Source organism: Mya arenaria, chromosome 1 (assembly GCF_026914265.1).
Source record: "Mya arenaria isolate MELC-2E11 chromosome 1, ASM2691426v1".
Taxonomy (NCBI): domain Eukaryota; kingdom Metazoa; phylum Mollusca; class Bivalvia; order Myida; family Myidae; genus Mya; species Mya arenaria.
In genome coordinates, this window is record NC_069122.1 from 60,935,455 (window position 1) to 60,949,726 (window position 14,272).

Genomic DNA, 14,272 nt, shown 5'->3' on the forward strand with positions numbered 1-14,272 from the left:
TATTCAACTGCATATATGACAATAGTTTATCAATAATAAAAAATATTTTAATACTTTATTTTTTAGCCCGACAAAAAAGTTTGTCATTTTCTACAATACAATCTGTAATTCCTATGTGTATATACAATTCATTCAACTTTGAAAATATAAAGTCTTCTTACATAAATCTAAAATAGCATCAAAATTCCTGATCCATTTAATCAACAGTAATCAACAAGAATTACAATATTACAAACACAGTAACTTACATTTTCCCTGCTAGACAAGCTTTTGGAGAGCCCCTGCCACAATAATATATTCTTATATTTAATGTACAATTATTTGAATTTAGGATGCATGGTGGACCAATTTACTGTTGGTATCAGTTGGAAAGATTCAATGAATACTCAAAAGACATGAATATAATGTTAAAATCATACCAATTTTAATAAATTCATTTCTATTTAAATTATCATAGCATTGATAGCTTACACAATAAATGACTTCACAACGGATTTCATTTGAAATAGGGCTGCAATATCTATACTTTTGTCGGTCATTTTTTTATGTATTCAATGGCAATCATTAGTAACCAAAGCACGTTAAAATGATACCATAAATATATGGGTCACCAACCATCCACATTTAACTAGAGTAAAGGTAATATTTTTAATGTTTTCATCATTGACGATCAAGAAGATGTAATATAAACTCTGTAGAGATTTTTAGTGATGAACATATGTACAGTTTTAATAATCTTCTATGTACATGTGATTAAGAACCATTTACCATTCCTGGGTTATAAACCAGTACTATCATCAACAAAACTGAGAGTGGGGATCAAACCCATGACCCTCTGATTCAGAGTCCAGTATGCTAGGCACCCAACCATCGCCACCAATAAAGTTACATGTTTTGTCTGCAAAGCAACACACCAACTATTGCCACTATGCAAGACATACTCCATAAGTTTACAAGGGGTATTGTCAGCACAAACAATAAACCAACTATTCTGACTAGACAAGAAATACTCCATAAGTTTACAAGGGGTATTGTCAGCACAAACAATAAACCAACTATTCTGACTAGACAAGAAATACTCCATAAGTTTACAAGGGGTATTGTCAGCACAAACAATAAACCAACTATTCTGACTAGACAAGAAATACTTCATAAGTTTACACTTCGTTCTTGGTGTATTGTCTGCACAAACAATAAACCAACTATTTTGACTAGACAAGAAATACTTCATAAGTTCACAAGGTATATTGTCTGCACAAACAATAAACCAACTATTTTGACTAGACAAGAAATACTTCATAAGTTTACAAGGTATATTGTCTGCACAAACAATAAACCAACTATTTTGACTAGACAAGAAATACTTCATAAGTTTACAAGGTATATTGTCTGCACAAACAATAAACCAACTATTTTGACTAGACAAGAAATACTCCATAAGTTTACAAGGGGTATTGTCAGCACAAACAATAAACCAACTATTTTGACTAGCCAAGAAATACTTCATAAGTTTACAAGGTATATATATTGTCAGCACAAACAATAAACCAACTATTTTGACTAGACAAGAAATACTTCATAAGTTCACAAGGGGTATTGTCTGCACAAACAATAAACCAACTATTCTGACTAGACAAGAAATACTTCATGAGTTTACAAGGGGTATTGTCAGCACAAACAATAAACCAACTATTTTGACTAGACAAGAAATACTTTATAAGTTTACAAGGTGAAATGTCTGCACAAACAATAAACCAACTATTTTGACTAGACAAGAAATACTTCATAAGTTTACAAGGCGTATTGTCTGCACAAACAATAAACAAACTATTTTTTCTGTACACAAAATATATATACATTTGCCAATGCTTGATAATTACAACAAACATCCTTTGACAATATGATTGGCTACATGCTGTTGGAAATATTTCTCAGACATGAACTTTTTCCCACAAGTATCACAGGAAAACTGAAATTCTGGATGGACAAGCATGTGCTGCCGAAGTTTATGATCCACAAAAAATGTCTTATCACATGACGGGCATTTTTTGCTTTTTCCCTTGAGATGTTTTTCCTCCTCATGTCTAAGTAAAAATCCTTTTGTACTAAATGATATGTCACATATATTACAAATCCAAGGTGAGTCTTTATTTACTCGAAGGCCATGCATTAAAGTCATATGCACTTTCAATGTTTTCTTTGTTTTGTAACTTTCCCCACATTGCAGACATTCCACATTTTCTCCATGAACTGAATCACTGTGGTTTTTCAAACCAGAACTAGTCTGAAAACTCTTTTTGCAAATGCTACATTCATACGATTTCTTTGATTTAGCACCCCTTTGGAGCTTAGCTTTGAGTCCGGGCTTGTCTGCATGGAATCGGGCATTATGGTGCTTTAAAGTCCTCAGCTCTGTGTAAGATATGTCACAATATGTACATGAGTGTGATTTCTCCCCAGTGTGAATTTTCATATGTTTCTTCAAATCCCCTTTGTCATAGAAATCCTTATTACAAATTTGGCATATGTGCTCCTTGACACCTGAATGCCTTTTCATGTGAGAGCGCAAACCTTCTGAAAACCGGAACTCTTTGCTACAAATTTTGCACTCAAATTGTTTCAAATCTAAATGTGTAAGCATATGACTCTTCAAATGAGCTGCCCTCACAAACATTTTCATACAAACATCGCATTTGTGTTTCCTCCCATCATGCTCTTTTTCATGCTTTTTTAACACTATTTGACTTTTAAAGGTCTTTTGGCAAAACTTACACTTAAAATTCCTGACATCATTATGAACATGTGCATAGTGATAGTCTAGAGAAACGGTTTTAAGTTTCTTTCCACATATTTTGCACTCAGTGGTGGCTTCATTATGCCTGTCCACATGGACCCTCAAATCTCCTGCTGTATAAAATCCCTTATCGCACAAAGAACACATGTGCGTTTTTTCACGACTAACATGTACGTCTCGAATATGACTGGACAACTTTGATACTACTTTTCCACACAAGGGGCATGCCTTTCTATTTTCACCTGTATGGATTCTTTCATGCTTTCTGCAGTCACTCTTTGTTTTAAAGGCTTTCTGACAAAAGCTGCATGAAAAAGGTTTGATGTCCTTGTGTCTCCTCTCGTGCTCTCTCAGATTATCAGATGTCCGGAACACTTTGTCACATTCTTTGCAAGCAAACGGCTTTAAATCTGTATGAACAGTCATATGTGCCTTCAAGAGTGATAATGTTTTGAAACTACAACCACATACCTCACAGATGCATGGCTTCGATGGGCGATTATCACTACAGTGAGTTTGTTTGTGCACCTTTAATGACTTAGCAATTGAGTATTTCTTGTCACACATATCACACTCATATGATTTTGTATTTCCATGGGCCTCAATATGCGTGTTACAATAGCTCTGATCTGTAAATGATTTCCCACAAATATGGCATGAAAACTTGCCCACCTTACCATCGTGATCTTTCATATGCGAAATGTATTTTTTGCAGCTTATAGTTTTTCCACATATGCGGCAGTAGTAGGGATTCGAAAAATGAACCATTCTGTGTACATTGAAGGCTGCAATACTGTCACACTTTGCTTTACAAATAGAGCAAGCATACTCCTTTTTGTCACAAAAATGTTGGGCCGCATTGTGTCTGTGTAGAGAAATCTTCGAAAAGAACTGTGTATCACATTTATGACAACAATATTGGCTTTTGTTACATCTTCTTGAGTGAACAATATATTGCCTAGAATTTGGAAATTGCTCCTTACATTTTAGGCAGGAATACCGGTATGTTTCACCAATGTGCTTTTTCATGTGCAATAAAATACCAGACACAGACACAAACAGTTCTTGACAAAAATCACATCGATGCTGCTTTGGGTTGTGAACTTTTTTGTGTAAAAGCAAAGACACTTTTCTTGTGAACTGTCTCTCGCACTTAAAACATTTATGCATGTTTATTCTGTTTTATCTTCTCATTAACACAGTTATTCTTCAAAATAAACATCAATGTCTCTGTCTGCTGTCATCAAATTTCTGAAAAATAAAATAAAATAAATCATTATTTCTGTTTTCCAAAGAAACAAGAGCTACTACAGAAACATGACAAATGCCCTGGAAAGACCTCAATGAACATAAAACCATAAGTGTTTGAGCCTATGAGGACAGACAGCCTTGAGTATTTTAGTAATAGATACAGAATGAGTTTTATCTTCAAAAGTGTTCTCTTACAGATGTAGGTGGTGGTGTTAGTAGTTTATACTCCGGGTCCCGGCGTGAGCACATTGAAGGGTCCCAGAGTGACAGTTCAACCACCGCACACCTATCCTGGGCAGAACCAGTACTGGGTGCCTTTACCTCTGCAAGGAACTGACAACTTCTGTACATGCCAGGGGCAGTGGTACAGTGCGAATGGCCATAGAAAGGATTTCATAACCAATCACAACAGAAGTGATCTGGTCCGCCCGGGAATCGAACCCGGGTTGTCCGATTCAGAGTCCAACGCTCTACCGATTGAGCTAACCGGGCGGACTCTTACAGATGTAAGAAGCTGTTTGACGCTAAGAACACCAGTTTTGTCCGAAGCAAGGCCGAGTATAAAATTGGTGTTCGTCCTAGTGAAACAGGAGCTTACATCTGTAAGAGGACACTTTTGAAGAAAAAATGAGTAACTGTATGTGACTTTTACAACAATAAGTGTATTGCATATATTAGTGAGCAAATAAATAAGTAAATAAATAAGTAAATACATATTTATAAATGGATAGAAAGAAATCTTTTTCCGAAAGATAAACATTAGATAATTGTCATGGCCTTTTTTATACAATGTATTGGCTAGTCGGATTGCTCGAAATTCTTGTGCAAGGTCCGCTTACAACTGTTAGAAGACTCTTTCAATAGATCTGCTGGGGGTATAGTCATGTAACATATTTTCATAATGATCTTTCCTACCTTCCCATAAAGTCTGGAAATATTGAATTGTTTTGACATTTTTGAAGAGCCCTCTTTTTGGCCCACCAACCTCATAATTTTGTTGTTGTTTATTTTATTGAAACCAAACATGTATATATCAACAAACTTAAGTACAAAATATGTTACAAGAATTAACTTATGTGAGGAAATTACCATACAATATTTGCATACAAATCGCTTTTAGAATTGCATGTGAAAGGTTTATCGGTCAACAACATTTTATATTACAATTATTTCAATGTTTATATCTGAATAATGATTCATATTTATAGACAAATTATTAAAGAACATGATTTACACATAATTCAAACTTCTTCGCAAATAAATATATTTTTTTAATGTTATTAAACATTTTAACAATCAGTTCAACAAACTATTTAAACTCTTTGATGTAAAAAAGTAATTTTCTAAAATATATTGAATTAAACATATTCTATTATAGAGAATTTATGACAACATACCAGATATAAGAATATGAATCTTGTTTAGTAATCAAGACCTTTCATTTTGAAGGCAAACACACATATGGTTTTCTAGACATTAGCTTCATCTTAAATACTAGTGTCCAACAATATGATAGAGATCTCAGACTTGACAAGCATCATTAAATCATAAACAGTGACACAAATAAAAATCATTAATTTGATCTCAATAATTGCTACCATTTTGAAGAAAATGTAAAATAGGTTGACACCCAGTAATTAATAAAAAGGAAATCACTTAGCCTAAGGCTGCTGTCAGAATATTAAACTTAAAACAGAATGAGTATCTCAAAACAGTTTTAGATAGTTATTATCTGGCGAAAATAGACTTTTATATTCTAATTATTGTAAAACAATGTGTCTATTACAGTATTACTGTGTTTTCATAACTGCAAGAGAAGCCAAGTTTGAAAAGGAAATTAAATTTATGATATTATTGTTATTCTTATTTGTAAAAGAAACATTTAAATATTTTGTTCTGAATTATTAAATAGTATGTAAAAACTACCTAAATATAGAAAAGAAATGCATTTTAAAACTATCATTGTTACATACATGTAAATATATATTTAATTTATGTTATAAAATGATGGGCATATATATTACAATGAATATGTGAGATATTGATAATGTCAAACTATTGTTTTTTTACCTAACTTGCCTGCAGACATTACCATCATTGTTGTTGGTGTCAATGAAAACAAGATACTGATGATTTTTTTCTGAGAGAAGATGGAACCATATTTTATTTCAGATTGATAATGAAATTGTAACAAAATGGCCTCTACACTAGAACCAGAAATCTCGCTATTGATGATTTCCTTTAAAACTCTTTTACGATCAACAATTTGGTAAGTTCTTCTTTCAGTTGTAATATTGAATGAGCAATTATTGCCTGAATAGAACAGAACAGAAAAGACATTTTATTCAGACTGGTACAATGTACATCATCTACATACACATACATTTTTTTCATATATCATGTCAATATGTATATACAAAATGTTATGGTAAATTGTTTATATATATATATATATATATATATATATATATATATATATATATATATATATATATATATATATATATATATATATGCTGTTATAATAGGTACAAAAGTATCACATAATTATTAAACAATTTGTAACAAAAATTGGAGGCTGAACATTTATCTCTCTAAAATTGAATAGCTATTTCTAATAACACAAACTTCTTTAATATGAAATGCTAGTTTAATTAATTAATTCCTGTTATTTGATTTTAATAATTGTAGAAATTTGTACACAGAAGGGTGCATATGGTGACAATGTTTTCGATATTTCTTTCTAACATCAGAATAACATGGACATATATAATATCATTAGAATTGCAAGGTAAACAATATCGTTCCTCTCTAGGTGTTTGGTTTCATAAAATATCAGTCAAAAATGGCTCAGGCAGTGAAATTGGTAGAAATGATCATACACAGTGTTTGTCATTCACATATCCCCCAAATACCAGGGGACATTTTTTAGAGTGATAAGTCTAAAATAATAGACCTGTTATACAGGATTCTTCAAATCCCTAATGTCTAAAGAGGTTTGTGTAAAAATCGGGTTTTTTTGAAAAATATTGAAATTGTATTTAGAGAAGTATTTTATGTTTGAAATAGATAATTAAGGCTTAATATAATCATATTTTTCTATGTAAGTGCAAATTTATTTTGCACAAAACAAGCTTTAAATGCATTAAAACACAGGATTTACCTTTCCCCAAAAAATGAAACTTGACTGACACAGACAAAAATTATGCCAATCTGAACAACTTGACCATCTCCGGCAAACTTCGACATACCCTGTAAATACAATCGTAACAACTCGGCCATCTCCGAGGTATTCCAATTGTTATCAACTGTGAACCACACCCATGCAGGTGCCATTCATGTATATATCATAATGTTTTGACAGTATGCAATAAAACCCCCACATCAAACTCATAATTATTCGTTGGATATTTATTTTTTTGTTTATGGAACTTATTATATATAAAATAAAATTATCTGGTAATATTTCTTGTTTTTATTCTATTTTATTTAAGCAATATGTTTTAACCCTGAATCACTGTTGGAATAACTACCCACTTTTGGTACAGAACAATTTGTATGTGAAGGATTTGCCATATTAAAAATTGTAAAAAAATCTGTCAATGTACAATTATTTAGACTAGAGGGCCATATGCCAATAACTTTTGTTTTAACTGTTTGTGTTAATTTACTTCACTGCTTTATTACATCAAAGAGATGACAAATTCACCATCTTTTTCTGATGTAAACAATTGTCACACTTTTGCTACAAAGAGCCATTAACATTAAAATACCTCATTGTTAATCTGCGAAAGGCATAAAATTCGGAATTAATTTAACTAGTCGTGCGCTAATTCTATCAACAAAACATGCTTGATTAACTACAGAGACTGACTGCTAAGTCTTGAAGCGGTCAGTAAAAATAGAGTTAAGAATTTGAATCTTTTTTCTTATTTGGGTTTTGCAATTTTTAGGTACGGCGCTCCCGTAAAACGACAAATAAAAAAACCTCTGGCCTTATTGCTCTTCATTGAGTTTTCGATGAAGAAGTTAAAGATTAAATAAAATATATATCAACTTGTTTGAATTCCACAATCCACTTACATTCCGCATTGTACATCAAAACATTTTTTTTAATTTTATGTTTACGAAAGCCATGGCATATTTATATATAAGGGAAGTAACCCTGGAAATAGACCAAAACGTCTAATTAACAGACAGTATTGGTTTTCTCCCTTTATTCATCCACAAACCGAAAGTACAAAAACTGGAACACAAACATGTATTAATGTACATGTAGGGACCAAAGTTCACAAGATTATGTTAGATATTGAATTCATCATGGGTAACACGTTTGCAAAGGCTGCTGGTATTGACTTTGGAATCCAGTGGTCACTTTGGGCGCTTGCTTCACTATTGCAGACGGAGAAGTTTTATGACTTAGCAGGTTTGTGTGGCAATTTTTATTATTTATTTACTGCAACTGGTTATGACTATGTATTTTAGCTCGACTATTCGAAGAATAGGTGTGCTATACTACTCGCCCCGGCGTCGGCGTCGGTGTCGGCGTCGGCGTCCGGTTAAAGTTCTAGGGCAAGTTGGGATTTTCACTTATAAGTCCAATACCCTTCATTCAATTGACTTAATACTTCACACAATTGTTCAGGACCATCACCCAATGAGGTTACATAACTCCATATCCTTAATACAAGTTATGGCCCCTGATTGACTTAGGTTAAAGTTTTAGGCAAGTAAAAGTTAAGGGCAAGTTGGGATTTTAATAAAAAAAACTTATATACAGCTCATTCAATGCACTTAATAAAATTCAAAATTATTATTTATGACCATCTTACGACAAGAAACATAACTTCATTTTAACCCTAAATACAAATCATGGCCCTTGATTTTTTAAAATATTTTTTTTATTTCTTTTGAAAGACATATTTGTATATTCTTAACCACATTTTCATAATGGGAAATCAAGTTATTTGAATGACTTGCGTCATTGTTCGTGTGGGCTGGTAGGAGGACAGCATCAAAGTCACCTTATGTATCGCATAATTTTAGTTAGGTTTGACATAAAGAGACCAAACTTGGTAATATTACATCGTTATTGTATTCACTTCTAAGTCAAAGCGGCGTAGTCGAGTGGCTGTATTACGACAGCTCTTGTTGAATAAGTAATTTTTATAAAACCTTGTGAACAAACGCCTGCAAGGCAGAGAGTGATTGATATAAGCATAAATATATGGAACTTGTTAAGCTTGGGTTTAGCAACATCAGACGAACTTGAGCCACAAAAAAGGTTTGGTTCGAGTTACATCCTTTTCAAAACAAAGGTAGGGTAGGTAGGCCTTTTACTTTTTTGATTATTTTTTACCAACTGATTATTAAAATGTTACGGGCCGCTTTCAGAGGTAGGGGTGGGTAACCTGAACCAAATGTAATTTTTTAAGGCCATACATGTATATCTATCAGCTGAAATGCTTGAAACATTATATGTATTGCTTGCAGGGTCCGGTACATTCTTCTACCTTGCTTACCAAAGCTTGCAATGGGGCAAAACATTCTACACGAGACAGAAGGTCACTTCTGGTATGGTGATGGCGTGGGCGGCAAGGTAATTCATAATGTATAACAGACACATGTCTCACACAATTTTTGGAAAGCACTTACGTATTGGTGACCATTGGGAATTTTATCATGTGACACATAATTAAGTTGTATTTTTTTTAGATAGATCAACTGGGTGTGTTAAAGAGGTGCTTACATGGATTATTTACATCTGACGGTCAGATTTAAGCTGTTTCTATCGAATTTTTTACCCTATACATTATATATTATTAAGACAAGGTCTTTATAATATATAAATATTTGTATAGGGTAAAAAATCCAGAAAAAAACACAAGGATTTGACTTAACTTCTTGCTTTGGTCATATACATTATATTAAACAGAATCAATAAAAAAATCAATATCAATTTGCAATAATACACCCTACAAGCCCAGTAGCCAACCATTTAAAAATAACGTGTTTAAAGGCGTACTGCTAAGACATGTTTTAAATTTGTGTGAAGTCACCTATTTGTGGCTTAAGATTATTAGTATGTACTTAAAAAAATAAATGGTGTGATGGGACGCAGTTGCATGACCTTTAATTTGTGAAAGTACACACTACCAACCTTTAAGTGTTTAGTTGTCTTCATTATATTGTGTAAACTACCAACTATTAAACTGGGCTATAAACTGCTTTTATTAACACTTGATCTAATTAAAATCAAGAAATGCTGACTTGCTGCTTTAATGAAATCAATGTTTGGAAAATTTCAGAAATATTGCCTTTTCATTAGACAAAATATGTTGACCACTAACACATGGCTTGCATCATTCATATTTATGGTTGAACATTTGCAGGCTTGGATTGTTCTTGTTCACTCGTGTACTGAAGGAAGGCAAGGATAGTCGGTTTAACGGTGTCAGAGGAAACCCTGGTCGGTTCTGGGTATACTGGACCATTCAAGGTAACATTAGAATGATAGTATGAAGCTCTTCTGTATTTGCAAGGGTCTTATCATGATTGAACATCATGGGAAAAAGCTGCATTGTTGAGGACATGATTATGAATACATCATAAACGTGTTACCTCCACTGGAATGAATTAAGTTCTTGAAATGGTTAATGCTTATGTTATATCATGTTAATGAATTGCTTATGAATCAAGTTATTGCCATAGCCTTGGTGTTGTTGGTGGTTTTAGCTTCATTGTATTAGAGCATGATCTTAAATCAAGGCCATATATCAAACCATCAAGGTATTTAAATGAAACTTTGTAGACATGACGCCAGAGACAATAAGCACATGCCTAGCTGGGCAGTACAATTTGGCTTAAATAATTATTAAGTTATGTCCCTTTTCCACTGATTAACGACAGATAAGTGTTGACCTTCACTTGGCATCGCTCTTGTTTGAGTGTCCACTGCAAACCGTGGCATACACATAGGGAATATTTTGTCTGGCGTTGTCGTCAGTGAAGTAACATTTGTTTTTAAAGGAATCAATACTTGGAATACACAGTGTTCATGGCCACTAGATAATCCCATTGACTATTAGAGTCTAAATGTCAAAGTTCAAGGTCGTGTAAATGTTAACTAAAAAAATAATGGGGCATATGTTTCGGATCAATAGCTTTTGAACAACTTTTTACTGGTATAATGTTAGTTTGCAATTGATGATGATCAGTAGATGACCCCTAGCGATTTCTGTTATGATAGTTCAATGTCATGGTGACATTATGTCTTGAAATGCCATTTTTCAGCACATGTAAGATTTCAGCAGAATGAAACAACCAAAGATCAAACAGTGAGAACATTCTCTTTTTAGGTACCTGGCCTCAATTTCTCAAAACATCTTAAGTCCCTAATAACTGGATCAACCTCAGTACAATATTTTTGATTTGGTACAAATTGTGTAATATTCTCTTTTTAAAGAGTTTGAGGCTTGTAGAGTAAATATTTGAAATCAATAAGATAAACTATTTTTTATTTTTATGAAATCATATTGAAGTACCTTTAGTAATTTTGCTTTATGAAATAAGATACTTGAATGATTTACAGTTAAGAAATTTGAGAAATTGGGACCAGGTCATCCTGTTTTATCCATAGATACAGTGACAAAGCACATTATAGATTTGATGAGTCCCAATGCAGATAACATGTCCATGCGTTTCTTTTCTGGGGAACTTTTTCTTTGAGCAAAACCCGCACGATGTCAGTCAATATTACCTTTTTTCCCAAGGTTTGTGGATATTTGTGACATTGCTTCCGGTGCTGGTCCTGAACAACAAGAAAGAAGACAAGCCTCTGACCTACAGAGACTATGCTGGCTGGGGCCTCTGGACGCTTGGTTTCCTGTTTGAGTCAATAGCAGATTACCAGAAGTCAGCATTTAAAGCCAACCCAGACAATGCGGTATTATTATTTTTTAGAACATTTAATATTGATTCTCAATGAATGAACATGCTTTATATCAGATGGTGAGTATTTTGCTTATTAAAAAAATCTTCCCATCAGCTTCTATTTTGACTGCACTGTATGAAATTTCGTATATAAAATGATCCTATGATAGCATTGCAATTCTTTTTAAAAATAATAATATACACACTGTCCCCTTAATTATCGCTTCCACTGGTTTTCCATACATTTTAAACTACATGTGTAGCTTGCTTTCAAATTATTATTTCTTATTTGTCATTTAACGGTCAGTAAAAATTCTGTCTTAATGTACATGTATCATAAGTTCACTGCTTCATGCACAAGTGTTTTGGTAATCATACTAGTATGGTCCAAGTGACCATCCTAGTAGGATGTATAAACTTGCCTCACTTGTTTGCTTGGCAATTTAAGAGGACACTTCCCCACACAATCACTCACTAGTTACTAGTCATGAATGATTATTTTATTTTGGAACTGTTTTATTTCAGGGCAAATTTATTACCTCAGGGCTATGGAGCACATCGCGATATCCAAACTACTTCGGGGAAATTTGCATGTGGTCAGGTCTCTTTCTCACCTCATCATCTGCTATGACATCAGCAAAAGAGTATGCCAGTGTGCTATCGCCACTGTTTGTGACATTTTTACTGCTTAAAGTCAGCGGTGTTCCGATTCAAGAGAAGCAGCAAGCAAAACGATGGGGAACAAATCCAGACTTTATCAAATACGTCAAAAACACAGCGAAGTTGATTCCATTTATCTGGTGAATAATCATCTGAAATACATATACTTAGAAGTAGTCTTATATTTTATGTATTATGTGTTTCAAGGTGCTATTTGATTATTATTGTGTGTTTCTTTACATTAATTCTTTAATCAGATTTCATAATTATTTGGTAGTGAATATCATATAAGTATGTTACTATCACATAAGGTATGGGAAATATGTAGTTTTGTATTTGATTTGATAGTATTAGATTTGTATAATAAAATTGATGAAAAAATGCCTGTATACTTCAGATTCCATTTAGAGTGAACTTTCAACTTATGAAATATAGTTAAGCAGCTGTCCACATTTTTTTTATGGTCTCACAGGAACACGTCTTTCATATTTTACAAATAGGAAAAATATCTTCCCTATATTATAATATTGTCACGTATTAACAGTGTTGATGTACAACTGCACTCATGATATCTAATATGTGAAATAAATGACCAAATCGTAATATTATTATAGTTTGCATATTGTCTCTTTTTTATCAACTGAAATCAGACATAAACAACTAATCTTGCAATATCTAAAGGCTGCAGTCATTGAAGGCCAAAAAAAACAACTTGTTTGTTCCTTTTCTGCTGTTAAGACCCTTTCAAACGAGACCGAAATGATGTCACCGCTCACCAGGCATAGGAAGAGCACATATTGTGGGTCAGATACCTTAACATGGTACATCCCAAAAAATATGGTTATCTACAATTATATAAAACTTTCATAATTTGTTACACATTATATTCTGGCTAGTAGACTCATTAAAACGAGTTCATTGCTTAGTGGTTATTATTTGATTAATATTGACCAATCAATAAACATTTACTTTGGCTAATTTTGACCAAACTGAAAACTTAATCGTTTTTATACAATTGGCTGCAGATGTGTCATGCTTCATAATTATCTTTGAAAATAGAACATGTGTAGACTTTTGAAAGAGCACATGTCCATGTATAAATCCCTTTTCAACAAGAATTACTTGCTCACTGAGATACCCATTTAATAGTTCAGCTGTTAAAAAGAAATTGTTGTTCATTTTTAACGAAATCAAACGGACCTGTGTAAACTTATTTTTGCTTCAAATTTGTCAAATGTCTAAAAAAAAATATTTGGACTTGTTTAGATTTTTGACATAGTGTTAGAAAAACTATTGGTGGATAAGCTTACTGAATTTTGCAAGCCTCAGATGTAGAGTTAAAAACAATTTATTATTCCATGTACTTTACAGTATGGTTTTAAAATCATTTTTCTTCATTATGTGAAATCCACAATGAATATTGTTTTCCGGCTTTTGTAGGGCTATGATAATTGCTCATTCACCCTTGATTTACTTTCTTCAGTTCTTAAAGAGATTTAATACATCTTAAAATATGACAACTCATATTTTCTAACTTCATAATACATACAAATAATACATTATGTGATATATTAAGAAGTAATTATAAAACTCTGTCAAAAAAAACAACAACCAAATAATGCATTTTAAGTACTT

The 14,272-nt window shown here is 32.8% G+C and overlaps 2 protein-coding genes and 1 non-coding gene across 3 annotated transcripts; 1 reads left to right on the top strand and 2 right to left on the bottom strand.

Moving 5' to 3' along the window:
- Positions 1–8,174, bottom strand: LOC128235502 (zinc finger protein 850-like). The gene is made up of 2 exons (XM_052950318.1): positions 8,129–8,174; positions 1–4,045 (listed from the first exon to the last, which is right to left on the bottom strand). The coding sequence occupies exon 2, from the start codon at positions 3,962–3,964 to the stop codon at positions 1,877–1,879; it is 2,088 nt and encodes a 695-aa protein (XP_052806278.1). The 5' UTR covers positions 3,965–4,045; positions 8,129–8,174; the 3' UTR covers positions 1–1,876.
- Trnaq-cug (transfer RNA glutamine (anticodon CUG)) lies at positions 4,466–4,542 on the bottom strand. The gene has a single exon. It is a non-coding gene; the product is annotated as a tRNA-Gln (tRNA).
- Positions 8,175–8,276: 102 nt separating the features above from the next.
- On the top strand, positions 8,277–13,554 carry LOC128235385 (uncharacterized). The gene is made up of 5 exons (XM_052950199.1): positions 8,277–8,471; positions 9,539–9,644; positions 10,438–10,544; positions 11,818–11,990; positions 12,503–13,554. Exons 1-5 carry the CDS (start codon positions 8,345–8,347, stop codon positions 12,779–12,781), a joined length of 792 nt encoding a protein of 263 aa, XP_052806159.1. The 5' UTR covers positions 8,277–8,344; the 3' UTR covers positions 12,782–13,554.
- Positions 13,555–14,272: the final 718 nt, after the last annotated feature.

Excerpts from the sequence above, each read along its gene's own strand:
- LOC128235502 (XM_052950318.1), bottom strand. The coding sequence starts at position 3,964 with ATGCATAAATGTTTTAAGTGCGAGAGACAGTTCACAAGAAAAGTGTCT.
- LOC128235385 (XM_052950199.1), top strand. The coding sequence starts at position 8,345 with ATGTTAGATATTGAATTCATCATGGGTAACACGTTTGCAAAGGCTGCT. Across the intron at positions 10,545-11,817 it reads GGTATACTGGACCATTCAAG|GTTTGTGGATATTTGTGACA; the intron begins GTAACATTAGAA and ends TTTTTTCCCAAG. Across the intron at positions 11,991-12,502 it reads AAGCCAACCCAGACAATGCG|GGCAAATTTATTACCTCAGG; the intron begins GTATTATTATTT and ends GTTTTATTTCAG.